The sequence below is a fragment of the Neodiprion fabricii genome, chromosome 6 (genome assembly GCF_021155785.1).
Source record: "Neodiprion fabricii isolate iyNeoFabr1 chromosome 6, iyNeoFabr1.1, whole genome shotgun sequence".
In the NCBI taxonomy this organism is placed as follows: Eukaryota; Metazoa; Arthropoda; class Insecta; order Hymenoptera; family Diprionidae; genus Neodiprion; species Neodiprion fabricii.
In genome coordinates, this window is record NC_060244.1 from 10,604,934 (window position 1) to 10,630,615 (window position 25,682).

At 37.6% G+C, this 25,682-nt stretch overlaps 2 protein-coding genes across 6 annotated transcripts in view; both read left to right on the forward strand.

Moving 5' to 3' along the window:
- The window catches only part of LOC124185413 (zinc finger protein 853-like), a 64,307-nt gene extending 43,225 nt beyond the window's left edge, over positions 1–21,082 (forward strand). For 2 of the 5 annotated variants that reach the window (XM_046576171.1, XM_046576172.1), the window contains exons 5-12: positions 2,040–2,199; positions 3,718–3,930; positions 4,394–4,537; positions 4,695–4,832; positions 5,069–5,266; positions 7,447–7,667; positions 7,763–7,907; positions 8,643–21,082. In XM_046576171.1, coding sequence (XP_046432127.1) covers positions 2,040–2,199; positions 3,718–3,930; positions 4,394–4,537; positions 4,695–4,832; positions 5,069–5,266; positions 7,447–7,667; positions 7,763–7,907; positions 8,643–8,764 — 1,341 coding nt within the window. In that variant the 3' untranslated portion in view covers positions 8,765–21,082. The remainder of the gene's footprint in view (positions 1–2,039; positions 2,200–3,717; positions 3,931–4,393; positions 4,538–4,694; positions 4,833–5,068; positions 5,267–7,446; positions 7,668–7,762; positions 7,908–8,642) is intronic. The other 3 variants (XM_046576174.1, XM_046576175.1, XM_046576173.1) reach the window with 2 other exon arrangements.
- A 487-nt stretch (positions 21,083–21,569) lies between these two features.
- LOC124184699 (aminomethyltransferase, mitochondrial) lies at positions 21,570–25,408 on the forward strand. Its single transcript, XM_046574703.1, has 5 exons — positions 21,570–22,212; positions 23,797–24,137; positions 24,215–24,534; positions 24,631–24,713; positions 24,813–25,408. Exons 1-5 carry the CDS (start codon positions 21,825–21,827, stop codon positions 25,145–25,147), a joined length of 1,467 nt encoding a protein of 488 aa, XP_046430659.1. The 5' UTR covers positions 21,570–21,824; the 3' UTR covers positions 25,148–25,408.
- Positions 25,409–25,682: the final 274 nt, after the last annotated feature.

Sequence of the window (25,682 nt, forward strand, 5' to 3'; positions counted from 1 at the left end):
GTTTAATGCTATTCAAACTGTATCCCAGAACACTTGACACTTTCGCAGACAGAAAACCAGGGATATCACGTTACAACATTTCGATAATAAAATTATGCAAGTTGGGGGCTGCGGTGTAAATATAGCGAAAAAATTCAGCAGCAGTCCGGCGGTCAGCGCAATTGTTGTGCTGGAAAAGTGATTCAAGGCCTGACCGCGCGGCATTTGAATCGAGACAAGGTGATCAAAATTTCACTTTGAGTCCAGGTCCTTCGGGAGTCCTCGACGCGCTACTTCGAGGACAACGCCATAAATCATTAGGATTGACTGCGACGCTGCGGTGTTAGGCATGGGCAGGCTCAAGTGTTCACGTGTGTGTGTGTATGTGTGTGTGTGTGTGTACCTGAGTATGCAACAGAGAATCGCCCACGCTGGTCGAGACTCGGGACTCGCTCGGTTGCAGCAGCTCCTCGGTGTGCAAAAACGAGGATCATGCAAGAAAAAAAGATGAAAAAAGAAAAACCGCTGGAAGAAACCGGTTTTTTCCAGTTGGGCCAGGTCGGGGCGTCGAACCTTCGGACCGCAGGTTCCCTCCAAGAATAACTTATGCTCTCGTACACTCTGCAGCGTCGTGCCTCCGCAAGGAGAGATGCGTTGCCCTAGGTCCGGGACTAGAAGGAGACGGAGTAAAGTCCCGCAAATAAAATTCGACGAAGAGAATGTGAAAATAAAAGGTGGAGAGAGGAAGAAAAAGAGAGAAAAGAAACGGGCAGAAGGGGCCCCCGAACTTTCAGGTCATTGCCGTCGTCATGGTCGCTCGTCTCAGCCTTACGCGATAATCGGGGTTATGTTTTGACGTCAAATTTAAACTCCAGGCCTTCGGCAAGGTTCCTGACCTCCTTTTTTTTCCATACCCAACAATCCGACGTATGCAACGACGCCACCGCAAATTTCAATGCGAAACGAATAATGCAAAAATACGCTCCGGCGGAAAACGGGTGAACGAATCGCATGAATAATAAACGATTAAATAAACCTACGCGCATTAAATACTTGCTGTCGATAATAAAGCTTCGGAGAATTTAATAAATCGTGAGTCCGGAATTCGGCTGAGCAAATGATAAAAGAATTTTAACGTTATTCTACAGTGTAATTAGATTAAGTATTTCAATATAAAGTACATCTCACATGGTTAAAGAAACAACATTTTTCAAAATGGACGTCGAATTTTGTTTTAATTTCCATTATTCTTTACGATACATTGTATACATACATACATGTATATATATATATATATATATTACATAACTTACCCATGTCATACAATATATCGCTAATCGCATTTGATGCGTGTCATCCAATTCCCCCTCCGTATTTATACATATATGTACACGTACGCATGACTGTGTGTACGTTATGCAAACGATGAACGGAAGAGTTTGCAAAATACTACGTCGAGTTGCGTTGAATAATAAACAGTAAGACCATTGCAACAACTTTCGTCAAGTGACAGATTTCTGCAAACTCTTTCATTATCTGCATTCGATTGCCTATATCACGCTTTTTTCCTACAATAATTATTTGTGCGGGCTTCGCTTTTTATTTCATCACAATTACTTCTCCACACGTATAAAATACCCACCATGATTACCCGATTGATGTACAGTCCATCTTCTAACCTAAAATCTCCCCGGTTTTGTCGTCACCGCATTTTGCTATCGTTTTTTCGTTTCCGTTTCCGTTTTTTTTTTTTTTTGTTTTTTTTTCCATTTTTTTTCCTCTTCGCTCACATCCAGTAAACATGCAGCCTTCGTATGTGTTTTTGTCAATCGCATGACACCTGTCTGACGAAATTTTGTAAAATCCCCGTAACTTGGGAGAACGTAAGATCATCGTAAACCCGAGAATCCCACGAGTCCCTAGCTTACACAATAATGGGTGGCGGCGCGAGGCCTGGTCTGACTGGTATCATTCTGTTTTGTGCCCAACCTGCGCTTCTGGTACTCACTGGTGGTATTTGGGCTGGTGTCCGCGTCTCTTCCGTGTCTCGGCCAAAAAAGGAGTTGCAACAGCGTGTTGTGTTCCAGCAACACGCCGCCCTGATTGGCGGCCCTAACGCTACCAGCTGTCCTGTCTGCAACAAACTCTTCCTAGGCGGCGAGGCTCTCATGGAACACATGAAGCACACCCACAAGGACCCAAACGCCTCCGGCGTTGCCAGTAAGTATCTAATTTTGCTACCTCAATTTGCCGTCTTCATTTTTTTTCCCCCCTCCGATCAATCTTATCTCGTTTTTCACACGCTTCTCGTGACCGTCGACGAATCACCATACCGACATTCTTTTCACCCTCATTATTATAATCGATCGTCTTACGGGACACAGGAGAGAAAACCCCGAAGCGAACGAGTGTAATTTAACTATATCGGACAAGCGGTAGTTATAAGCCGCTACATGAATGCAGAAGAAAACCTTTTAGCCATTAGTGTTTAAGTGTAATTGGCCGATACCGATAATAATAAATCTATTGCTGGCTAGTTTTTCCCGTTAGAACAGATTCACGAACGCTGTAACATACGTGTATACACGCTCGTAACACGTCATTCCATCTGTCCTATAGAGTACATTTGCACTCGAATCGTTCACCAGCGTTGCATATCCCTGATGTGCATACGTGGGAGCTGGTTTTTTTTCCTTCCCCCGTTTTTTCTTTTTTTTGCATCAATCAATAGATATCGCTTATTACGGGATTGTGGATTGGAGCGGTGTAATGGTAGCATTAATCGCTGTTCAAACGAATCCTGAAAACTTTTCAGATCATATTCAGCCAAGTGCAAGTACCGAGAGAGTAATCACATTGGAAAAATTAAAAATTCACGAATATTTGTAAAGGTAAACTGAAAAGCTTTCGGTTTACGTGCACCATCAGAAAAGTGGTTTGGCCAAAAAATTTGCCAGCTATCATCACGTATAACGATTTCACCGTCATGTTGCTGGCACGTTCTTGGCCAGCCGGTTCTGGTTTCATCGCGGTATTTTGACAATACCGCAGACTTCGTTACTTTCTATAGTTATCATAATTTTAAGATATTTTTTTTCCGTTCACCCCCCGACTTACCCCCATATTTTTGCTTTGGCGCGGGCATATATGTATTTTTGTCATATTCATAATACCTTTGCATGTCACTTTATATAATACATCTTCTCATATTATATATATATATATATGTATATATATATATATATATCAAACAAAACTGTACTAACTATCTTCTATTAGGTGGATTTCGCTTCTTCACGTGTGTCTAGTATATGTGTGAGAGAGTGTGCGATTGAGTATAACGTACCAGAGTCGAGTATACTAATCCTAAGATCATAACCCTTGTCACATTTGAGTAAATTATCTGTTTGAGAAATTATGGATTTTAGAAAATTTACGTGACCAAGTCTAAGTGCAATTCTTCGTAACAATTGTCGTGGCACTATGCTGGTCAATTGTTTCGAGACATGACGGTGAGTAGATCAACGATGAGTGTTTTGCAGAGACGAGAAACACACGGTTCCTTAATTCTTGGGTCTAACCAAATCGGTAAACCGGTTACATAGCGATTAACGTGTGAATGAGGTGTACGAAAGTGGGTATAAGGATGTCGTTACGTTTATACAAATCTGGTGTAAATCTTGATACTGGGACGCTTTTCCTGCTTGGCATTGACCTTGAAATTGTGTCCCCCTGTTGTTCCTCCCGCTGACTGCACACCCTCCGTTGCCGGGGTTTACCTAGCGAAGCGACGGACTGCTAACCACCCTTGCCCCGTTTGCGGGAAACACTACGTCAACGAGGGAAGTCTCCGGAAACACTTGGCCTGTCACCCAGAGACCAGTCAGCTCAGTACGAGTCTCAGGATGTGGCCATGTTCCGTCTGCCAAGCCGTCTTCACTCATGAGAGCGGTGAGTACCCTGACGCCTACGGTTCCTGGACGCGAGTAACGCCAGCGAAGGTGGTAGAATGTCGAAAGAATCGGAAGACCGGAAACACGAATCCATGTCACCGATGCTTTTTCTTCAAAACCATCCCTCAGCAGCGCCTGAGATCCGGACTAACCGCCTCTTGAGCTGATCTAGATTCATGTTCCACGTTCTGCAAACAGAATTAATCCCATGGTCATTGACAAACGCTGGCTGCACTGCCAACGGACGATATTCATTCGTCGGGCAAAAGCGTTGCCGATATGGCAGTTGTGGTGTCAAATAACTGATACAAGTTTCCGATATTGACAGTGATAGAGTGACAAATGCGCGTTTCGACGTATGGTCTTTGGCACGCTTGCGACGTTCTACCATCGTTCTCTTTCTGGCAATGATACACTGCTGGGATTATTTATTCATCCGCTTTCTGTGCTCGTTGTATCAGGCCTACTGAGCCATATGGAGCATATGAGGATGGACCCTAAACATCAGTTTGCGGCCCAATACGTTCTGAGTCGTGCCGCAGCGGAGAGACGAGAAAGAGAGCTTTTAGCTGCAACTAGTCAAAGTTTGGCTGGATCAGGCTTAGGTGAGTGTAGTTTTCTTCGTTTTATTTTTGTTCACACCCGAGCGATCGCCTACAAGGGCGAATCATAAAATAACAAGTATCCAGATGCAAGACGACCGCACGCACCGAACCATTTTGTCTCTTACCTCTAATACTACCCCGTTTTATTTTTATCCAGGATCAGGCTTGGGTGTTTTGGGCAACCAGACTGGAGGACCGCAAAATTTACAGCAACCGCCGATGTGTCAATCGCCGTCGGCTCATTCCGACAGTAGTAGTGGTAACGGAAGACTTTCTTCCGCCGGAAGTGAACCTGGTACGTTCAAAATTCGTTATCTTTGAGGTGAAAAAAATCCATCCTCTGATTAATTCGATCGATCTTTGACGACAATGAAACACCAATGTTCGGTGAAAAACAAATCTAATCAAAAAGTGGAGGTAATTTCTTCCTGCAGAATTTCGTATCGAGAAAAAAGAGAAACGGAAAGAAAGTAAAATTAAAAACTATAGATGTTACTCCGAAGTACTTTTGTGATGTTCTGATGAGAGTAGATTTTTGCGTAGGCGCCGGATTGCTGAACAACAACAATAACAACAACAACAACAACATGGCGTCGCCTGGTCCGAGTGGCAATAAACTTGGCGAAATGCTTCGTGCTGGGAGTCAACCTGGAGCGGCACAACAGTATCACGACGAAATGCAGTCCCAACAACAACGCATGGCAGCGGCTATGGCGGCAGTATCGGCTGGTAAGTTTACGACATGTTTGAGTAATAGGCGAAACTTCCATTTCTCGACCTTTTGGCGTTGAATATCGAGTGGACCTTTGGCGAATCAGGTCGTAAGGTGAAACGTTCTATAAAAGTTCTCCAGTGTTTGAGGTCTTTTTACGAGGATCGAAATCTCGGAAAATGACTGCAACGAATTTGAATCGTCGAAGCTTCTTCAAAACTTGATTACTCACTAGACGTCGTTCAAAATGACGTGCTGCTTCTTACATGCACGTCGCGATTCAGTTAGTTGAGATCAAATGTATAACTCAATAATGATCCGCAATAACACGCCGTTGCGAAAGACATTGGAATATATGTAATGAAAACGATATTACTAAATTGCAATACATGTGTGTGTATGAGTATCCGGGAATCGTTATCGATGTTTCGTCGCTCACACTGCAGAATTATTTGCCACTAATCAAGAATTATACGGTAATTGAATAAGGTCTCGGCTTATGAAATTATCACGATTGTTCAACTGCTGTCACTTAACGAACCTTGAATTAGATCAACTTACTCCGACGAGTACATGTACCTAATCACGTAATTCCGTGATGCGACAAACGTGACATTTAAATAATTATAGTACGCATTATGAGTATACATGCTTCGCTGAAAAAAGTAGAGTAATTTCAACATTTTTTAAATTTCCCAGAAGGTTTGATCAAATATTTACGTTAATTCAACAGCATTAGCGAATAACGCGTGTTGAGGAATCGACCCAAGTTAAAAAAAAATGTCTAATTTTTATACGGATACATTATGCCAGTTATTTTTTCATCTCGATAGCATGTAAAATAAAAAGCATGAATATCCTGGGTGAAATTTATAATATTGAATGTTGATTCAATTCTCTTTACCGACAAAGAACTTGTTCTGTTAATTGTTACTCATTTGAATGACGTACAATTCAAATTTCGATACTGATCTGATGCTGAAATTACAGTAATCGATACCAAAATGATGCCGAATGAAATCCGAGATAATTTCGATAGTTAATCGCTGGTGTTGCAACAAATTTTCGCACGTTCCGCTAGTAAACTCGAACAATTAGTGACATCTGGCGATCATCTGTTGTATCATTATTAGCCTCTATTTTACATTAGATACATGGCTGAAATGATAGAAGCCTGAAATTCCCTGATCTAGAAAAACTACGGACACTTCAATAATGATATAATTGCAAATTGCGGTTAATTTCACACAATTACATTTGTAAACCTACGTAACGAAAATGCGATTCGAAAACCAAATATATTTTACAATTGATACAAATTACGTTCAACCACAGTCTCGTGGTCAAATACCGGAAATTTTAAAAGGCACACAGCGCATAGTAGCAAATAAATCGATTAGCTTTGACCGGATTGCATTGTTTTACTGTCGAAACGGTAACGAACGGTTATTGTTCAAACAAAAATCTATGTATGTACCTTCCTTCGGTATTTGCCGGTCAATGGTCTCTTTAGCTTGGGAGTATAATTTTCGTCCTTGTGTCGGTAATACCCTCCACCAGATACCGACCTAAAACTTGATGGAAATACGGTCGGCCTTGTAGCATCTGACACTGAAGGTACAAAAAGGGAAATTGATAAAGAAGAAAAGGTTAAGGATTACGCTGAGCATGTTCAAAGTCAATTCTGTCATTCCGCTTACTTCTTAGACTGTTCGTCGAAATGATAACAAAAAAACTAACTGAGATATCAAATTATTGGTCAAAAACCGCTTGGCAAAAAAGGGAAAGTTTTACCTTGTAATTTTTACAAACATCGAGAGTTGAATATGCGGAAAAAACGAGCTTCTGGCTGGAAGAAATGCGTTGAATCTACTCGCGTTGCTCATTATCGCAATTAAATATTAAGAGTATCGAAAAATCGTGCATCTCCTTCATATCACTGTACCTTGTGACTTTAACGTTCTTAGAAATTTTTTGCAACACTTTGTTTTAAAGCGCAAAAGGATTCAGTGCCGCGTTGATCCTACATCAAAAAGTCGATTCGATTGCTTTCTTCCAAATTCAACCCCGTGCTTCACTCTCGATGAAATTCTCTACGCTTGTGTAATATTTCAATCCAATGAAAACGATTTCTGAGCGAATCGTGCACCTTCATCTTAGCTCCCCGAATTAAAGGTATTCCTCTTCTCTTCACCAGGTCTGCAAAATTCGGTATCGCCAAACCTATCACCGGCAGATATCGCGTCCTTGGCGGCGGCGATGCGCATGGGAAACAACGGCGACATGGGTGGTGGACCTCAGGGTACCACGGGTCCTCAACAACAAAGTGTCCAAGGGCAAGTACCGGAACAAGCCCTCAGAATGCACCAGGCCGGGGCTCTTCTTCGTTCGCAGGCCGAGGCGGCTCTGAGACTCGCGGTAGGTTGGATCTTCGGACATTTCTACGAGCCCGCCCGAAACACGCCCTCGACTCACTGTCGCTGACACTCAAATTTTTTTCTTTCTTTTTCCAGGTTTCGCAGGCAACTGCCGTGGCGGCCAGCTCTGGTACAGACATGAGGCATCATTTGGGACAGCACAACGGTGGCGCATCCGGAATGCCCGGACACCATGGAAACCAACAACTTTCCCAGCAAGATAATCTCTCCCCGGACTTGGGTGAGTGTTACTCTCATTGTCAGACACAATCGGCTTGCCCGGTTCTCTTACGATCGCGGCGATCAATAGTCTCGAGAAAATTCATCTCTCTTAGTCCGAAAGATTTTTTTTACACACTTCGCTAAGTATCTTCCCGCTATAGAGTCGGTGGAACATCAGAAGGAGTTTGAGTTTCTTTTCGTAAAATTCTTAGCGGTCTATTTGGACAAATGATGGAAAAAATTTTGCGGACATTACTCTGGGATTCATGTGAAAAATCTCTTTTAATTTCACTATGAATTTGTAATTTTATCCTGATAGTTTTATCGGGTCTCTCCGCTTGCCTAAAACGACACGAAACGATTGTAGATCTGTATAACTCTTCGCATGAAATTCGTTACGATATTTAAAGAATACTTTTCAGATCTGTATCAAAACTTGCTGATTTTTAACACCAATCTTTTAATTCCCTGAAATCAGCTAGAATCAGTGCGCTGGCTACTCCTGAAACTTTTTTTTTAAATCGTTTGACGACATCGTTTATGATCATGTCGAAGACTGATCAATTATTTGCGACAAAGTTCAAAACTTTTTATTGAACAATAATTTGTAGAGGCAGTATTGTCACCGTAGTAGGTATATGTATGGACGTGAATCTTTTTTTATTGTTGACGCGTTAACCATGTCTTGTCGAAGTATAGAACGAACGAGAAAGAAAATAATTAAAAAACATGAATGATTGATGAAATTTTCCAGGTGAAGCGCTGCGATTACAAGAGCAACGTTTGGAGCAGGCGTTGCGATTGCACGGTGACCCTCGGGCGCTGGGTTTCACCCTCCAGCACGTTGTTAACCAGCAAAATAACCAGCAACCATGAAAATTCAGCTACTACTGAGACGAGTGGACCCCTTGGACGGGCGAACAATCCTTTAATCCGGCGAAGAAAGACCACCAGGAGCGTACGACGACTTCCGACGAGCAGATTCAGCAGAGTCTGTTGGCGCAAGAACAAAACCCAACTCCAGCTGACCTTACCGAGATGCCAGACAGAGGCGTGAAACGGAAGTTGGACGATGTCGGGGATGACGGAAACAGTGCGTAGAACTTTGCTTCGTAAGGAAATTGAAAAGAGAAATAATCGCGAAGGCAACGGAATCGGAAGAAGCCGATTTTGTTCAGTTGTTCGTGAAGGGATCGAAACGCAACGTCCAAGTGCGGTCAATTGAAAATTGCTCGTTGTCTCAGCAGTACTCGTTAATGATGAAATAAAAACAAAAACAAGCGAAGAACGAAGAGAAAATACTTTCTCGAATAAAAGTTTGAGAAACGAAAAAAAAAAACACACACACACACACACATACACACGAACTGCGTGATGTGATGAAGTGATTTATTGTACGATAAGAACACATCGAGCCACGTTAAAAGGACATTTAAAAAAAAATGCAGATTTCACCGTGGCTCAGTGAGAGACTAGTAAGTTCGTACGGTAAGATTTCTTTTTTCACTTCGACACGTTTTCGAATTTGAGATCGTGTTACGGCTCGATTTCCTGGCGTATGTAACCGCATCGATAATTAACGATTGACAGATATTGAGAGTTACATACGGTTCGAAACCGGGGACGAAAGAAAATCGTTCTACGCAAAATCTTACTTTCATAGATATAACGTGACCGTCGCAAGTCCCATCAAATTTCCGTATAGCAAAATGAGACAAAAACATAAAATAAACAAAAAATTGCAATAACGATGGTTATATACTTGTATCCTATACTATTAAAGAAAAAAAAATGCTCCAGATATTTCCGGATAAACGTAAACAGAAAACTTCGGTAGGGGTCAGGGAATATTTGTAAGGTTCTTGCGGCGTGACACGATAATAAATATATAAAATATATAGTTAATGTGACGAGTCAAATGATGAAACAAAGGTCAAACGGGCGACCTTTTTTCATTAACGGGCTCAGCAAAACTATAAAAGCCAGAACTTGAGGTTCCCTAAATCTTACTTTAATTCTAATTAAGGATCGTAAACTTTAGGTATATATATATAAATATATATATATATTATAATAATATTAATAATGATGCAACATACACATATACACACGTACACGTGTGCTCGGCGTAGCACGAAAACTATTAGTTCGTAAGCAAACAAACAAAATAATATTATTATTATTACGAGGAAGAAAAAAAAAATAACAGTTATATATAAATATATATATTTGAATATATATCTATATATACGCATACGAAATATGGAGATCGTAAGTGTGAAAGATAGAGCGAGAGAATGTGAGAGAATGAGTGTGCAAGGAAGAGTAAGTAACTAAATGCTACATATTATATATAAATATTATAAATAATAAATATAGGGTTCATGAGACTAAGGTAGTTAGACGGAAAAATATGCAGCGAGATACACGCGCACGCGCAACAAAAAGAAAAAAAATTAGGTGAAAATCTTTTTCGAAAAATGCGTTTGAGAATGTTTGAGGTGAATCTGAGGTCCTGTGATCGTTAAAAAAAAACTAAGGAAAAAAAAGAATTAAAAAAAAAAAAAGAACAAGATATTTTCTTATTTCAAAATAACGTCTAAATAAACACGTATAATTGCATAACTATTATTCATATTTTCATTTCAATTGCAATACATAAAATATATGCATAATTATAATTACGTTCTCGCAATATATTTGTAGAGAAAATTTTTATAGGCTTATATCGCTTATATTATATGAAAAATAATCTTCCGTCGGTTCGTTATCGCTGATCAACCATTCGATTTTATATTAATTAATTTTTTCTTTCGCCATTTTCATTTCCGGTGGTCTTTTGTATACGGATAATGAGTAGAAGATTTTAAAAAAATGTGCAACGGAAACAATATATAGATGATTTAAAGAAGAAGATTAATAATAATAATAAAAAGAAAACATACGTTGACAATATATTATATACGTTTTATTTTCAAGCAATCGCAGACTGAGGAGCGCGGAATGAATGGAAACCGTACGAGTGATATATACCGACTACTTTTCTCACTTTTTTGGTATTTTCAATAATTTTTAACACTGTGAGGTAAAAAGGAATAGAGAAAACAGAAATCAAAATATGTTATTTCTTTTCTTGCAGTATATAAGAGAGAAGACGTGTGCTTCTTACTTTTGTGTACATACACGTGTAAGAAATTTTCGCGGTATGAGAAACTCTTGTTTATAATTTTCATTAATGATCGTCACGTGAAGGAATATATAAATAACGAAACAACACAATACAACCCCCACCTCGAAGAGAATGAGAAATAACCACGGGGAGTTATCCGAAAGAGACAAAAATCGCTAAAAATTCATCGACAAAGCTACCATATAATGGCCGTGCGATAACGATCCCTGCATCGGTGTGAAACTGGTACGAAGAAAATATGCTTTCACATGATAAATTCTAGGTGTTTGGCTTTCGTCGCGACATTAGACATGGAAAAGAAATTAATTCCGCATACCAAATTAGGAGAAAATTTAAATACGGTGTAATAATTTTATATCACCGCAGGTTATGAATTGAATTATTAACGTACATTAGTCCGTGAAATTAATTCCACAGTTCCAGTTTTACACTCGGATGCAGAGGCTAATTTATCGCAGGTTTTTTTTGTTTTTTTTTTATTATCAATATTTCCGTTACAGTGCGTTTTTCCTCATACTAATTAGTGTAAATACACAATACGAACCATACTACAATTACAATAGCTTAAACAGGAGAAAAAAAAAAGAACGTAATAACTTACACATAAAGAAAATAGGTTAGTTTATATGTACATATACCTAAAGCCGGGTGAGTGTTCACCCTCGCCCTGCCACCATGAAAAATATTCCGCAAAGCCTTGGTTCCCCGGGCATTCCGAAGATATCACAGAAAAATCACAGCGAACGAAATTTGCGTATTGCGAAAGGTGCACACGTGACGTTTGTATCCGTACAACAGTTTTCTTACTTTTGGAATGAAAAAATAAACTTCACCAAGGGGTTCTCGGGCGCGGAAATGTTTTCTTTTTCGAACTTTTCGTTTTTCGAATTTTCCGTTTCCCACTCAATACAAAAAATATACACACGCATATACAAATACACAAATTATCACAGCCTTGCGATGGATTGTACAGCTATAATGATAGATTTTAAGCCGACACTTTCACACTATATATCATGCACCACTGGCCTCTCCACACGATAATAGGGACCAAAATTATTTTCTCAAAAAACAAGAAAACCTAAAACAACAATTAATTGCGTAATTTCAAACCTTGACTTTCGGATTAAAGACAAACAAGATCTGTATTTCTCCGTCTCTGGGAAAATAATAATAATAATAATAATAACAATAATAATGATAATAATATACAGATTAATCAAAATTGCCAACAGTTTGCGTTCAAGTTTTATTTTAAGTGAGTCTTTTGTCGTAAGACCACGTGAAAAATATACATGCATAATTTTTTTTATCAAATTTGGCTGCAACCGAATACTAATGATAATTGACTCGCTGAGAATTTTTTTTTTTCTTTCCATCTCAACATCGCTAAGATATCTTTCCGCGATTCCATCGGTGGGAATTTATACGTTATACCTTAATGAGAAAATAAAAAATGAAAATTCTCTTATCGGCTTCGTGTAATATAAAATTAATTAAAATTCATGACCGGTCCCTAGAATTGAACAGAAAAAAAAAAAACCAATTAAAAACACAACGTTGAAACATTTGAAAACTGCTATAAACAAGTAAAACATTTTTGACCGGGACTCGAGGCGTAACATCGTAAAATTCAGTTCTGTTACTGATTTTACGAAGTTTGTCTCGCTCCCCCCCGAACATGTAAAATACTTAAAACACAATAGCTTGTAGTGTATGTTCTGTAATCGATGATAAAAGGTAAAAACAAAATATAGGCGACCGTCTTCGCGCCGCTGGGACGGTCGTCGAAAAAAATCACAAAAAAATTTACAAATATATTGGTTTACATATGCCCGTAAGTGGGCTGGTCTCGCAGTTTTTAGTTTTTTCAAAGTGCTCGTTTCGCGACCAGGAATAAAGATGATTAAAAATAAAATAAAAGAAACAGCGATTAAAAGGTTGCAGGATGTGACCGAAGGATAGGTCAGGTTGATCGTAACGTGATCGTAACGCGATCGTGGAAAGGTGCGAATAATCGCGCCTTGTTTTTATCGAATTGCACGAGGCAATAACAGGAAATAAAAATGTGATCGACCAAGATCATGTACGAAGACGGAAGCGCGAAACGGGTACCGAATCAATTGACGATGACTGAAAAATATACAAAGCTGCGTAAACCGGTCCTATAATATACAATAATCTTAATCTCTCCATGTAAATTTGCTAAATGTTAAATAACTAATGAAAAATTAATGCCATAGCCCGGATGCACTGGTGTATACTCCCAGTGCATACACACTCACAAATACGACTCGACTTCAATAATAAAAGTGAAAAAAAATATGCAAACGATGATATATATATATATATATATACACACACATATATATATATATATATTCATCTCGTCAACAGTAATACAAGAATATACAATCACAGACTCGATTCAATAACAATACATGTATAAATATGCCCAATTACATGCAAGATAGCCCTGATCAAAAGCGCGACCAAATGCTTTTTACACACTCATACATCAACCAAAAATCGGAGGACGTGAGGAATACAGTTTTACCGCATACACACACCCTGGTGTTGCGGTATCCGTATCGTCGACCCTCCACCCATACACACGCACACGCACTCACACGCACACAGCAAACACACAATTTACGGATATGTAAAGACAATTGATTTTGTAAATTATTCAAAAACAAATCAACATGAAAAAAAAAACAACAACAAAACAGAAAAAAATCTCTATCAACGATCCAAATTCTCATCACTTTTCGGTGTATGTACGGCCATGAAAACTAGTGACAAAAGTTAAAAAAAAAAAAAAAAAAAAACGAATGCATTTTTTAATTCTGGAAAATAAAAATCTAACACCACGATAATCGCGGATTCGATCTGGAATATGATGCAAAATTCGATTATTTCGTTACGGATATTTATGTTATTTCGTTAACAAGTCAATTTGTTATTTCATTTTATTTTATTTTCTTCTCTAGTACAAAAAATTAACGATATAATTATCACCCAGAACAATCTAAACATATATACGTACATTTTACACGTATGTAGAGAAAGAATATTATCCCGGAAATGACGACATAGCGAATTCTTTTCAAAGGAACAAAGGCTATGCATACGTAACGATACCCGATTGCGACGATGAATATAAAGCTTTGCACAAGCAGCCTGCACCCACAACTGTTTTTCTGCTGTGAACAGTTGCAGAATCTTTTAGACATAAACAGGCGAACAAGCATAAGAAACAGAACAAAAAAATAAAAAAAAAATAACGAAGTATAATAAATAATAAATGAATTTCTTTTCGATCGGGTTTGATTTTTTAGTGGAATAATCTTATACAATGAATATGTAATACGCAGCATAAAAACCGACAGTCTAGCAGAGCGAGCACCTCGCGGTACGCGTTTTCACGCGCTGCCGAACTGAGCCTCTGCACGTTTATAAACCGGAATAAGTTGTTTAAATATTCACTATAATAATAAACTATAGATACGTAAGATGGTGGGCCCCTGATGGTGTTTACAACACCCGTCGCAGACATCCCGCTTTTATTATGTCACCTTTGATTCTCAATCATGCGGTTCGTACAGCTGATAGCGATCTAGATTCGTTATTACCAGATGAAAAACAGACAAAATCATTAAAAAAATCACTTTTTATTTTTCGCACTTCTCAGCTACTTATTCAATATCAATTGGAGAGGATAATTTTAAGTTACATTGATCGATAAATATTTCTTGAAATTTGTTCTTGCTGTAAACATTTTCGTACAAAGCGCAGATCTGCGGATGACGAACGAAATGAAAGATTGAATTCGTTAATTAAAATGGTATATTCCGAATATAGAAGAAATTTGTCACAAAATTACTAACGTAAAGAAAAATTTTTTTAATCTATACATGTCTCTGTTAATTAACCTAACCGTCATTATGGTTAAATACGTGTAACGATTGAAATAGATGGACGATCCAAGGGGCCCACTGTATTTTTTGCCATAGGTAACTGCGACTTACAATTTAGCATGATAATTGCAGTGCCGTCTGGCAAAAAATTTCTTTTCAGAATATTCTGAAAGTTTTTTTGTTGATATGAGAATGTTTTCTTTTCGGTTTTTTCCTTCGCATACGAATCTGAGTTAACCGAGTTCCCAAAGATTGCTGGAATGCAATCGAAAAATCACACAAGAAAAAAATCATTCTATTCGGCGACAATGACGCTAGTCATATTTCTAAAATATTGTTATACAAACGCGATGTTCAAGAAATTTCGGTTCCCAAGCGACGAAAGCAAACAAAAATGAATTTAAAAAGAAAACACGTATCCAGCAAAAACATAATGAAATAGTCAAAGTCCGCCAGTGAGTGCTTCTGTAAGGGATTTCGTTACAGTAACAAACATTATCAATATACAACAATCAATTAGTGCTATACGTATAGAGAACAGTATAAAAGTTAACCGATAAATAATTGTATAATTATGTAAGTAAGTACAGGATTTTTCAGTGTCTGCTTGCAACCGCGTTTTTTCAAACAACGAAAAAAAAAAAAAACAACCCATCTTTATTTTTCACATTATATAATCAAAGCAAGAGAAAAAAAAAAACCCCGGTTCTAAATGGCCTAAGAAAAATATATATACTACTAATGTACGTCGCTGTCAAATACATCACCGCAAAAAGAATACGGACTTCGAACGAATTACTTTTTTCTCCGAAGTCTCCAGTCTGATCAAGATGTTAGTAAATATAATACAAAAACAAAAAAAAAATCATACAAAAAAAATCACAAAAAGTGTCCCCGGAAAAGGAAAAAAAAAAAAAAAAAAAAAAAAAAAAAAACGCCAACAGTAATAATCATTGCAAGATGTTTACATTTTGGAGAATTTTAAGCCTTTTTTCAAGTCCTTTCCATACTATACGCATAATATATTATACGAATAATATGATAATAAATGTATTAAGTGTGTAGCTTAGCCAACGTGTATTCACAATAGAGATGATCGTAAATATCTTAAACGCGTACAGCCATATTTAAACAATGTTAAATACCAGTGTCAATATTAATAAACAGGAATGATTTTAGCGCGGAAGCACCCACTACGGAGGTAAATAGAACTCTACTCAGATTCGGATCGGAGTGCTCTCGAACATGGCACCCATCTTGAACAATTGTTGTTGCGTAGCATTATAAGCCCTGCAAGATTGCCAAGACCTACAATTACTTTAAATTTTCTATTCGCCACCCCCCCCCCCCCCCCCCTTCGTTCGCCGATTCCTACGAATGATTTACATAGATAGACACACTACCAAAATTCTTATACAGCTTTTTTTCACCGTTTCACTCTAACGAGATTCGTAGTACAAAAATTTCTTTCCGAGCAGCGGCTAATTTCGTTATTTTTCACATGTGTCTGAAGAAATAGATCAACTTCTGTTTGATTTAATGTTTCAAGATGGCGTGTCCTGACTTTCGGAGATTTGTTTAAAACACAGCGTTGCGTTATGTCACTTACAACGTTGTTTTACCACAATACAACCATCCCCACCACCCCTTCAATACAACCCTCCCCCTACCCACCCCTAATTCTACTCATACGTTCTTGTTTGTTCGTTATTATGTGTGTAGGCGCGCCCCTTTTTGTGCCATTTGCCAAGAGAAAGGTGATGATTGGTTTGACAGTTTGGAGAGAAAAATTTATAGGAATAAAAATCTGAACTTCTTACGTCGATTAGTCAATTGAGCAAGCGTAACGCGGTTGTCATAACTCAAAATCATGTAAATTTTATGGTGTTCGGAAGAAAATTGAGACGAAGCTTGACGTGATTGAATATCGAGTAGGCTAGCATGGCATGATTGGCATGTTTGCCACGCACATATTATACGGGGCGCGCAAATTACTAAACGTTCCATTTCAAATAATTTACGTACAGTTACATCAAAGCAAAGTAATGTTGATTTTCACGTATAGCGGCTCGTGCCATGAGTTGTATCCGCATGTGACGGATAAACCTGTGCGAGTTAGCTGTCAAAGTTTTAAGGTATACATTAAGTTTCCTAAAGTCCCCTTTTGGGCAAACACACTGGCGAATTTTCGGTCCCGTATTCCCGACAATTGAGAATGATTAGTAGTTGAAGAAAATTTGAAAATGAGAAGAGTGTGGAAATGAAACACAAGTAAGGATAAAAATTGTTCGAAATTCAATTCTAGTCAAAAAACGGTACAAATATACCGAAACTTTTTAGATTTAGTATATAGGGTGAAATCGATACTTATATATAGATATTGCGAAAAGACGTCTCGACCTGCTGGCGTGTATTTCCATTGTAATCGTATACGATAAACTTTCGATTTGTGTAAAATATAGCGGTCGAAAATTCTTAATCAGGGTTTACGGGACCATGACTAAAATATCCATGTTGACAAAGAATAGCCTTTTTTTTAATTTGTTGTATATTTATCGACTGGGAGCTATAACTGATACTTTTTCAATGGATGAACGGTGCGAATGAAGTTTGAAATTGTGAATTTTATATTACAAATCATCAATCAATTGCCTAGGCAGCGGAAGCTAAGAATTTATCGTTTGAAAACCTTCCAATCGAATCAAAAATACGTCTAAACAATACCACAAAATTCACGTTAACCCCGTATATGCTGTTGAAGGAATTTCGAATGAAACAGGCATCCGAGAACAGCGTGAAATCATACGATTAGATTGCACAAATGAATTACTGACAAAAATTCGTTGCCTGGGCAATATTATAATTTTTTTGTTTGCAATTTTTTTTCTCCGATTTTTCGATAGGTCTGTTAACTACAATATACAATGATTAATATTAAGGCAATTGAAAGCGTATTTTAGTAATATTTGGTAAATTTCGCTAGTAATTATCGTCGCATTAAAAACTACATTTCGAGATTTTTTATATTTATACAATATGAACATGTACGTAACCTACGTAAATAATTTTTGTTAGGTTAAGTATTGATGTTTTTTTTTTTTTTTTAATTTTTTTTTTTTTTAATTGCTACGTCATTCAATTAGTCTTAATTCATGTTAACATTTTGTTGAACGTTAAGAAGGCATGCCGCGTGAATTTGGGAGTAAGAAAAAATAACGAAAAAAATTGAAATGGTGTGCGGTGGTATTCTTTTTTGTCGAGATTGCACGCGGCAGGTCTCCTTTAACTGTGCATATATGACTGAATGTTCTGTAATCGGTAATATTTAAAGGTATCACATGATTTATCCAATTTAAGTTTTTCGCATAACGTTTGAGGTATAGCTATGGTAATAATAATAATAACAATTATTATTATAGTCCGGAAAGCTGAGAAAAATTTTATATTATATATGCAAGATGTTGGGCATGTTCAACTTTTGTCTTGTTATTTTTCTTGGTTTCTTTATACATTGTTTTTAAGTTCCTAGACTTATCATAATATCGTTCAAAATAACTGTACAAGTACATATGTGTAATTATAAAAATTGATAATAATAATTAGACTGATAGAAATGATAATAATTTGAACGACGAAGTAGGAGGGGGAAAAAAAGGAAGAGAAAAATTGAAGTTATGTTTGCTAGTCAAAATTGGTTAATAATTCAAAATCGAGTTGAGAATTATTTATGTAAGTTTTTATTTGAACTGCATGTGGGAAAACTATAATTACTACGGTTCTTTAGTTACTACTTTTAGGTTCGGTGTATTAAATTATAAATAAATGATTTATGTTACGGAGCGTGTATAGATAAAATTGCATAATTGCGAGTTTAACAACTATTAATGCGTATGATGTGCTTGATTCAGCGCGAACTCTTTTTTGTAAGCTCTTGTCTTCATTGTTTACATACAATATGTTATTTACTTGACGTGATATTCTAGTTTCATCATGTGTTCTGTACAATATTTTATTTTTCGTACGTATTATTCTCTTCACATTTTAGTTCATCACTAGCTACTATATATATATGTATACTATATGTTGCTAATGCCAACATTTACGATGTTAAAATACGCTGACGATTGTCATATATACACAGAACAAGGACCCGTGCATTTACTCATATAAACATATGTGATTAGTATAATAACGTAATTGGACAATTTTCGGGAAGACTTTGATTACGTTTATTTCAAACTATACATGCAACTATTGCCGAATCCTTACTGACGTGCCAATTATAATCGAAGAAAATTATCGCATAAAGGAATGAAAGTTACTTATACGGTTGAAATGTTTTTTGCCAATTTAAACGAACTGCAAAATTACCTTATAGGCAATTTTTAAATTCGAATATAGTTCGCACAGTAAGGCTACTATAAACTTGCATATTGACATATTGTAATATACATTTAGTCTCTTTCGGTTACGAGTGAGCTCCAAGAGTTGAACGTTGTTTAAGAGAGAGAAAGACAGGAGGAGGGAATGAAACATTAAGATTAAACGTCGATATTAGGCAAAGCAAAATATGCAGGAAGAAAATAAATTCGAAATTCAAAGTTCCAAAACATTTTGTAAATAGGCACTTCTAATTACTGTAAACACTAGGCAATGTTTAGGCTAATGTGCGAAACAATTGAATATTCAAAAACGTAGACTAAGATCAAATTCAGAGTCTGGGGTTGTAATTAAGGCTACCGTTTCGATGGAATTTCTATCCAAATTTGCTCTCTTTTGACGGGGAAAAAATTTCTGTAAGATATATACAATAAATATCAAATTTTACATGTGGCATTAAACATATAGAAACTAAGTTAGGCTTAAAATTACGATTGTATGAAGGGAAAAAAAGTTTTTCGAAATTTCGGAAATGGTAGCTGCACCTCGGCTCGTCTAAAATTAAGTGATTAGAAATTATGGAAATGATGAAATTAAGAACAACTAATACTAAGTGGACTAGAATCGCAACCGATGGGCATTATGAAGATATAAAAAAAAAAATAAGAAAAAATCGTGGAGCGTCTTTTTCAAAAAGCGTCCAAAATTGTACCTATTTTCATTTGATAAATTATTATATTATATTATATTATATTATATGTATGTATGTATAAATATTATATACATATATATATATATATGTACATGCATATATATATATATATAGATATATACGATGACGATGACTAATTATTATTACATAAAAGTTATATCTATATTGGAAGTGACGTATTCGGTCGTGGTTATGCATATACATATGTTAGCTAAGGCAAAAAAGAAAAAAAAAAATTAGACAAAATTATCGACAGAAAGATTTAATTAATGATTGTACATTGTATGTCAACAAGAATATGACAAAAATGAGAGAAAAAAAATAGTAACGTCCCCCCTCGAAAAAAACACAGCAAAAAACTTGAAAAAAAAAAACTCATAATAATTACTAAGATAAAATTTACGTTCCACGTTTGAATTTGTAAATGAAAACGATCGTATTCGGTGTTCTTATTGTTTTTGTATATCGTTTGAGAATATTATAGTGGCCCTGGACAATATATGTTTGTATGATAGTAGCTGGAAATTGGTTATTCAAAGAAAACAAAAATCTGTAAAGATATCTCGCGCGTTCCAGGCAGCTAAAACTCAAATATTGATTCTTGGTGTTCGATTTTCTGTTTGTAATCTTCGACACTCTAGGATTAGCTGGGTATAAGAATTTGCGACCTATACAGTTTAGAAATTCAAATAACGTTAGCCTAATTTTTTTATATCGTAACCGTTCGAAAAGAGCCAAACCGCGACAAGCGAAACTTTTATACAAATAAAGTAAATTAAAACACGTCACGGGAAAATTTTCTTTTCGAACGGTTATGGCTTCACTCAACACTTTTAAATACTTTATACAGTAATTCTACCGTTTCCATGAAACCAGTGTGAATGGATGATGAAGTAAAACGTGATTTAAGAGAAGAACTAAAGCATACATTGTCGAACTGTTGGGACATTCTGCGTTCAGTAATACGATAGTGAAAAAACAAATAACGAAAAGAAAAAAGAAATACACTTTGTTTATTGTTTCTCTGTTCAACGCATTATATTAATATTGTCATTGATGACTATTATTATTATTATCATTATTATTACTTTTATTATTATTATTAATTATTATTATTATTATTAATTATTATTATTATTATTATTATTATTATTATTATTATTATTATTATTACTATTATTACATGGTATAATAAAAATTTAATAAGCAATTGAATACCCGTGCATATTTTTAATGTTTTCTCGCCTTCTCATTTCGTCCACAATCGTGTAAATGTGTAATATTATACACATTGAAAAAACATATGAATATCGCTACGGCCGTGATACTTGTTACATAAAATACTCGCTTCGTTTACGACGTTATTGGCAATCGACTCTGATAAGACCTTGTTTTTCTCCATATTCTTCCCGACTGCATATCAATACAGACGAATGAAACGGCTGACGATTCTCCGCTACATTGCAATCGTTCGATTGCACCGATTCGGCCGCATGTCATTATCATAGCGAGTTTGTTGCACTACGGCCCTCGCTGTTTGTCTATTGAAAAATACGAATTCAGCCACAAGAAATATCGCGTTGCCTACAAGATTCAGATGACTTCCTTCATTCCCACCACTATTCCGAGCGGTATCTCTGTCATATCGCCGGCGAGATGTCAGAGGTTTCATTAGCGGTTTGGGAACTGACGAGTGTGCGTCAGAAGTGTGCGAAAGACGAATAATAGAACAATATGTTCCGTGTGATGAGAATTTCGAGGCGAGCTGACGTGAGCCTTTTTCAATCCAACAACGTGCTCCGCCGATTTTTCAGTGCTGAAAATTTTAAATCAAAGAAGTGCCTGGTGCCCTTTTCTGCGAACAAATGCTACTGTTTAAAGTGCGCGTCTAGCCTTAGCTCGCCCGGACATTTATCATTTAAAATTCACAAACGTTCTTTATTCGGATCAAGGTCTTATCATTCTTTCAATAAAAATCTCATACCGGAACACGAATTTAACAAACGTGCTAATGACACAAGGTTTCTGTGCACCTGCAACGGCTGTATCCTAAACAAGCCATTTTCTACGAGATGTGAGGCAAGAAAAACCTGTCTCTACGATCTACATATTGACCATCATGGCAAGTATTTTGTAATAACGATTCGCTTGTCTATACAGTTTAAACAATTCAAATCAGCATATATAAATATGTGTATTTGTTCGTCCTGAGACGACGACGTTTCCTAACGACTCAAGCATCTTACATGTATACATCATATTGGTGTACGTGGTATACTAAGCATAGCACTTTACAGTAAAAGTAACGAGCATATGATAATATGAGGGGGGATATAGCATCTCATGCGTAATTAGAAGTAATGGGAAGATAACATAAGACGCGGGGCATGGGTAGGTTTATGTTTGTGTACATTATTCGGAGGTCATTGTCAGTATGATCGGTGAGGATGAACAATAAACACAAATAAATTAGGGTGAGAGGCAGATCCTAAGGTGAGCCAGTATTTCATGTTCGTTCTTCTTCCATCACATGAGCCGCGCACATAACACGGGCCTAAATGTTGACAGGTCCATTGTTGACGTTATCGTCCCCGGCAAGCTACGTACTTCACAACCGACCTTTGGGCACACAAACTAGTTCTGATATCGACGGCTAATTGTAAGATCGAAACGGGCGTAAATCACTGCTTTTCTGATTTGCGGAATAAGCCTGATATTTTTCATTTTTGTTGCATACGCCCTTATGCCAGTAGAATCAGCAATTATTGAAGAACTCTGGGCTGCGCTCTTTTGGTTATTAGCCCATGATATGCGACTGTGTGGGCGTTCGGTACAATAAAGGAATTCTTAGCGTGAGTCTCGTCGGGTATTAATCCTGGGATGAAGGGTGATTCTGCACTTGCTAGATATTTTGACTGTTGCGATTTAGCCCCTGACAGGCAATGAGAGAGTAATTTCCCCCTTAAAAAACTTGTACTCTTGGCGCAGACTGTAAGGATTGAATCCCTTCAACGATCATTTTTATTCGTTTAGTTCCACTTAACTACTTTCATAATACAACCGTTTGATGCGGAATTGCTTGAACTATAATTTAAAAAGAAATCTTGCTAGCTTTATTAGCAGCTGAGGTATTTGAAATTAATTTCCATTGGGTATTTTTTATACTCATTGCTACGAAAGATGTACGGTTTGGATGTTTGCTTGTCAGGGGCTAAGGACAACTTGGAGGAGGCTGCCTAATGGGGATAAATTATACGCCTATTTGTCTATTATCAGATGATTTGACCGGTGAAATTGGTAATATTCTCTAAAAATAGCTAAAACCGATATCATTCGCTGCACGATGATAAAACTCCCACGATGCGCGCACTGACGTCACATCAACAAAGCGCCACGACCCGGCACTTTGAATGCGCAAATACACTTGTTGACGCAGTGTAGCTGAAGTGGAAAATAATCACGTAAACTGGGGGTTTTTCTTTTCGCAAGTAAATTACGTAATGCATTTGATTTACTGGCGCTTGGAAAGAGTTGAGTTCATTGTTGTCTCGAAAATATCGTTTCAGAACTATTGTTATTCATTTAGTAAGAAGTCGGAATAATACCTTGGCGTCAATTTAATGTCTTGATAACCAAATATTGCCGACTGCAATGTGTCTGAGAATTGTGGAACATTTCTGTAACCAAATACACGTTCTTATTACAGGAAAGCTGGTCGATTTTGCAGGATGGCTTCTTCCTCTTCAATATGGAGAAGCAATTGCAACGTCCCACCAGCACACGAGGATGGCCGCGTCTCTCTTCGACGTTGGACACATGTTGCAGACTGTTGTATCAGGCAGAGACGCTGGTGAATTTTTGGAATCGTTAACACCGAGCGATCTTAAAAATCTCCCCATCGGTAAAGCGGCTTTGACTGTCTTCACGAACGACCAAGGAGGTATACTTGACGATCTCATTGTAACGAAGGACGGCGAAGACAAATTCTTCGTTGTTTCCAACGCGGGACGACGCGACGAAGATAGCGAACTTCTTCTGAAACAACAGGTACTTGATTGATTTGAGAGTCGTAGTGGGTAACAAAGGTCATGTAGTGTAAAAACGAAAAACGTTTATATTTACAGAAAATATTCACGTCTCACGACAAGAAAGTTTCTTTGGAATTCCTCGACCCCCTGGAGCAAGGACTTGTTGCACTTCAAGGGCCGAAGGCAAGCCAAGCCCTTCAGAGTTTCACGACGATCAATTTAAACGACCTGAAATTCATGCACAGCTTGAAAACGGAATTTTTTGGAAACCAAATCAGAATATCACGATGCGGTTACACGGGGGAAGATGGTTTCGAAATATCGTTACCACGAACGATTGCCAGACAATTTGTTGACTTGATACTTAGCGCCGAGTATGTCAAATTGGCTGGTTTAGGAGTAAGGGATAGTCTAAGGTGCGGGAACATTATTTACCGATAATCTTCGTCCAATTTACATGCATGTACTCACAATGATTTCAATATCGCTTTTGACGATTGACTAACACGCAGATTGGAAGCCGGCCTTTGCCTTTACGGAATCGACATAAACGAGACAACAACGCCGGTGGAAGCTGACTTAACGTGGTTGATCGGTGAGTATGGAATCCGGTCAATTTTTTCTCGTTTCATGCCAAGCAAAAACACTACATACTTTTATACTAACACGGAACAATTTGCTTTATTATCCAAAGCGAAACGCCGAAGAGCCGAAAAGAACTTTCCGGGGGCAGAGAAGATATTGTTCCAAATCTTAACAAAGCCATTACGTAAGCGGGTCGGGCTCCTTTTAGGACAAGGACCCCCTGCGAGAGCAGGAGCCGTGCTACTAACACCGGAGGGTGAATCCGTTGGAAAAGTGACTTCTGGAGGGCCGAGTCCTACCTTGGGTCGGCACATCGCCATGGGCTACTTACCTCTGAACTTATGCCACCCAGGATCCGGTGTCCTCGTAGAGATTAGGGGAAAAACTTACAAAGCTACGGTCTCGAAGATGCCCTTCGTTAAGACGAATTATTACACTGGCTAAGAGAGCGCTGGAATTTGAATTTCATTGTTGGAGCATGGTGTGAAAATCAAAAATTAAAATAAAATCAAGAGCAGTATGTACCGACATCCGATATTGTGGGATGAGACACGAGTTGCGTAACGTTAGGTACAATCAGCGTTCTTGGACCTATGACCACAATGCGTATGAATCGTGGTGTGCATGCCGAGTGAAAGCTTGTAAATATGTTGCATGAAATAATTTGTGATGAAATTTACTTGAATTATACATCGTTTACCACAATGTTCAAGGCGTGTAGGACTCCTACCCTTACCGACCGAGCAAACGCATCCATTCTCATCGTCGTTTGATCAATAAACGAATGAACGGTAACGGTTCAAATATCGTAGGTGCGTTACTCTGTTATAACAGAACTTATAAAAGTCACTGATACCCGGAAAATTATTGAAAAATGTGTAATTTCGCTCGTTTCTGAAGCCATAGTGTCGATGGACGAGAGACTGTCCGCCATTTTAAAAAGAATGAAAAATAAAATGAGCCATCGTAAGACTAGTTT